The sequence below is a fragment of the Alligator sinensis genome, unplaced genomic scaffold (genome assembly GCF_000455745.1).
Source record: "Alligator sinensis unplaced genomic scaffold, ASM45574v1 scaffold551_1, whole genome shotgun sequence".
NCBI lineage: Eukaryota > Metazoa > Chordata > Crocodylia > Alligatoridae > Alligator > Alligator sinensis.
This window is the reverse complement of record NW_005842526.1, coordinates 978,163-981,301: the sequence shown is the minus strand read 5'-3', so window position 1 is coordinate 981,301 and position 3,139 is coordinate 978,163. Positions and strand designations below refer to the sequence as shown.

Genomic DNA, 3,139 nt, shown 5'->3' with positions numbered 1-3,139 from the left:
CCAGTCATTCATCCCTGCCTGTGGCAGGGGGTCAGGCTACATGATCTGTTCAGGTCCCTCCTGACCCTAGCTACTATGAAACTATGGTCTCTATGTATCTTCATTTCATTTAGGACGTATGTCTGAGGTTATGTCTGCTAAGGCATTTCCCCCTCTTTCCTTTCTCACATGTCTTCTGTATGCATTTTAACCTTCTACCTCTATTACTGCAATTTGTATCTGGAAGCATACCTCAGTCATATTCACTTTCACATTTGCCTGCAAAGTTCCTAACATAGTTCTTCATGTTATTGATTCATGGGGCTATTTTTTCTCCGTGTATTCATTGCAACTGCTGGCTAACATGAAGGAGGGGGAACTGATTCACTGTCAAATCCGTTTGGTAAGTGGTATCACGTATCAATTTACATGGAATTTGTGATGGTGAAATGACCGGATTTTTTCACTGTAAGTAAAAGGAGAAAAATATTATCTATGTGTAGATTATTTTGCCTAGACTGACAAAACAAGCTCTAACCTATGACTGTCTCTCCCTTGTCCAACAGATATGAAGAGGTAATTAATAAGCGGATGACTGCAGAACATGGGTTTGTGTTGGCCAAGAAGGTGAGAAATTTTAGGAGGTTTGCCTGCATCATCATCATCATCTTCTGTTCAGATAGCAATAATGTTGGAATGCATCTGACCTCTTTTTCAGGATGTGGACTATGCCTTTTTGAACACGGAAGAGCAAGAGGTGAAGGTGGATTTGTTGAAATGTCAGCTGGAATTGCTGAACCATGTGTTTACAGAGGTAAGAATACGTCCCGTTCCATCTTACCCCTCTCCTCATCTCCAAACTGAGCAGTACTGGATCCATCCTACTTATTCAAGTGATCTGACTCCAGTTCTTCCAGAAGGGTTCTGTATTTCTGGAAAGCAAAGCCCTTTATGTTGGATTTCAGTTGCAAAATCAGAACTTGCCCACTGAGCAGAACGGCTATTAGACTGTTCCAGGGAGAGGCTAAGCTATGGGCCTCCCTCTCCTAGTACCCGTGCATGGAATGACTAGCATTAATTTAGCCTAATGTGGCCTTCCTGGAATAAGGCTCCAGGTACATATGGTTGGTCACTCCTAAAACAGGTTCTGCTAGTGAGGTAAGTGGCTTGGTCCTTGAGTAAACCATTGGGAATATAGGTGAGGGCATCTGGAGGGACCTAAGCCAGTATGCGACCTGCAGGAACGAGCTCAGATGGATTGCCAACTCTGTGACACCTCCGTCATGGTGAAAATGGACAACCGCCGAGACCTGGACATGGAGACCATCATCAAGAATGTCGAATGCTGCTACAAAGAAATAGCTCAGAAGAGCAAAGAAGAAGTGGACACTCTGTACCAAACCAGGGTGGGTAACAAATAGCATGGCTCTGATATAGGCCATTGTATGAATGACATGGGTTGAACTAACTACTGGCTTGCTTCTGGACACCAGTTCCAGGAACTTCAGGAGCAAAGGGGCAGATTCTGTGATGATCTGGAGAGCAACAAGAGGGAGATTGCACAGCTGACCCAACTGATTCAGGAGCTGCAATGTGAGCTTGACAATGTGAAGAAGCAGGTAGGAGAGATCAAAGACTCTTGGTTTTCCAATAAAAGCTGCTGCGGTGCCTGCATCATGAACCAAGACTGATTTGAGACAGCCGCTAAGTGGAATTGGAAGCAGCTTCTCCAGCATAGGAAAGATAGGATTTTACAAAATTCAAGGTGGGGCTTGAGAGTAAATGAAAGTGGGGTCCTTCCCCTAAAGTAGGAGAATGAAAAGTTTTGAAATTTTGGGAAGGAAATTCGAACTCTAAACAGTTGGAAGATCACTAGTATTGTAATGAGCCTTTTCATTCCCAGCTCTGGCCTTGCTCAGAGATTGCGCTTCCTTCCTTTGGATGCAGTTTTGCCCTTGATTCCTTTGCTGACGTGATGAAGCATTTGGTGGTTCTCTTTAAAATAAAGATCTCTTTAAGATCACAGAAGTTAGCATATAGAATCTAGGAATGTGCCAGCAAGTCAGAGTTGTACCTCAGCCTAGGTGGCTAATTGGGCTAGAGTAGCCAGGCACACCAATTTTCATAGCCAGTTGCCCATGAGTTTGTATCAGATCAGCTCCTTTTGGCTTCCCAGCTGATGGCAAGATGCAGATTCATGGTTGGGCTGACTTAGGATGGCCTCCAACATGGATCCAAAGCAAGGCTCAGACTCAAAGTGCCTTAGAGGTGCTGTAGCATATTGGGGAACTGGCCAGGATCTAGTCTTTAAAGCCACTAAAAGAAATGTTAAACTTGTGCCAAACCAGTAAGTAAGGTTGTTCATCCTGCAAGTAGGTTGACTTTATGATCCACGTGTAGCACATTTCGAAAGTCACAAATGGAGTAACACAAATGAAGGGATGAGGCTTCAGAGACACTAGATTTGCTTCCAAATTTGGCACTGAGCCTTGGGAAGCTGATCCACTGGTACAACGCTCAGTAGTGGAGTGAAGACACCTACACATTTCAGGAATATATTCCATTTTCTTCCATGACAGGTTGGCTGCCTACAGACAGACATTCGTGATGCTGAGCAGCATGGGGACTTCACCCTGCAAGATGGCCGGGCTAAACATGTGGAGTTGCAGAATGCCCTGCAGAAGGCCAAGGACGAATTGGCAAGCATGCTGCGGGATTACCAGGAGCTGCTGAATGTCAAGCTGGCCCTGGATATTGAGATTGCAATGTATAAGACATTGCTGGAGGGAGAAGAAAGCAGGTGAGGACATAATACTTGTATGTTTGGTACGTCATGCTGGTTTTGAATGGTCCCGCAGATAATTTGATGGGGAGATGGTATAGTACAGTGGGGAAGCAGAAGGAAGAATATTGTGATATGTCAGTTCAGGAAACTATGGTGCTCTAAAAATGTAGAGCTCATCATTTTGCCCTTCAATGCATCTGGCATGGTCCATTGCCTAGGGTCACCCTGAGCCTGTTTTCTGTAACAAATCCCATGCCAATACAATGACCAAGAAATAATGGCCACAAGCTAGCAGAGAGCAGATTTAGACTGGACATTAGGAAGAACTTCTTCACAGTTCGAGTGGCCAAGGTCTGGAATGGGCTCCCGAGGGAG

General features: G+C 44.7%; 1 protein-coding gene across 1 annotated transcript in view; it reads left to right on the top strand.

Annotated features, from left to right (window-relative positions):
- LOC102378317 (keratin, type II cytoskeletal 4-like) overlaps positions 1 to 3,139 on the top strand; it is a 6,681-nt gene that overhangs the window by 2,544 nt on the left and 998 nt on the right. The window contains exons 3-7 of the mRNA XM_025213399.1: positions 546 to 606; positions 698 to 793; positions 1,221 to 1,385; positions 1,473 to 1,598; positions 2,559 to 2,779. Of these exons, the coding sequence (XP_025069184.1) occupies positions 546 to 606; positions 698 to 793; positions 1,221 to 1,385; positions 1,473 to 1,598; positions 2,559 to 2,779 (669 nt within the window). The remainder of the gene's footprint in view (positions 1 to 545; positions 607 to 697; positions 794 to 1,220; positions 1,386 to 1,472; positions 1,599 to 2,558; positions 2,780 to 3,139) is intronic.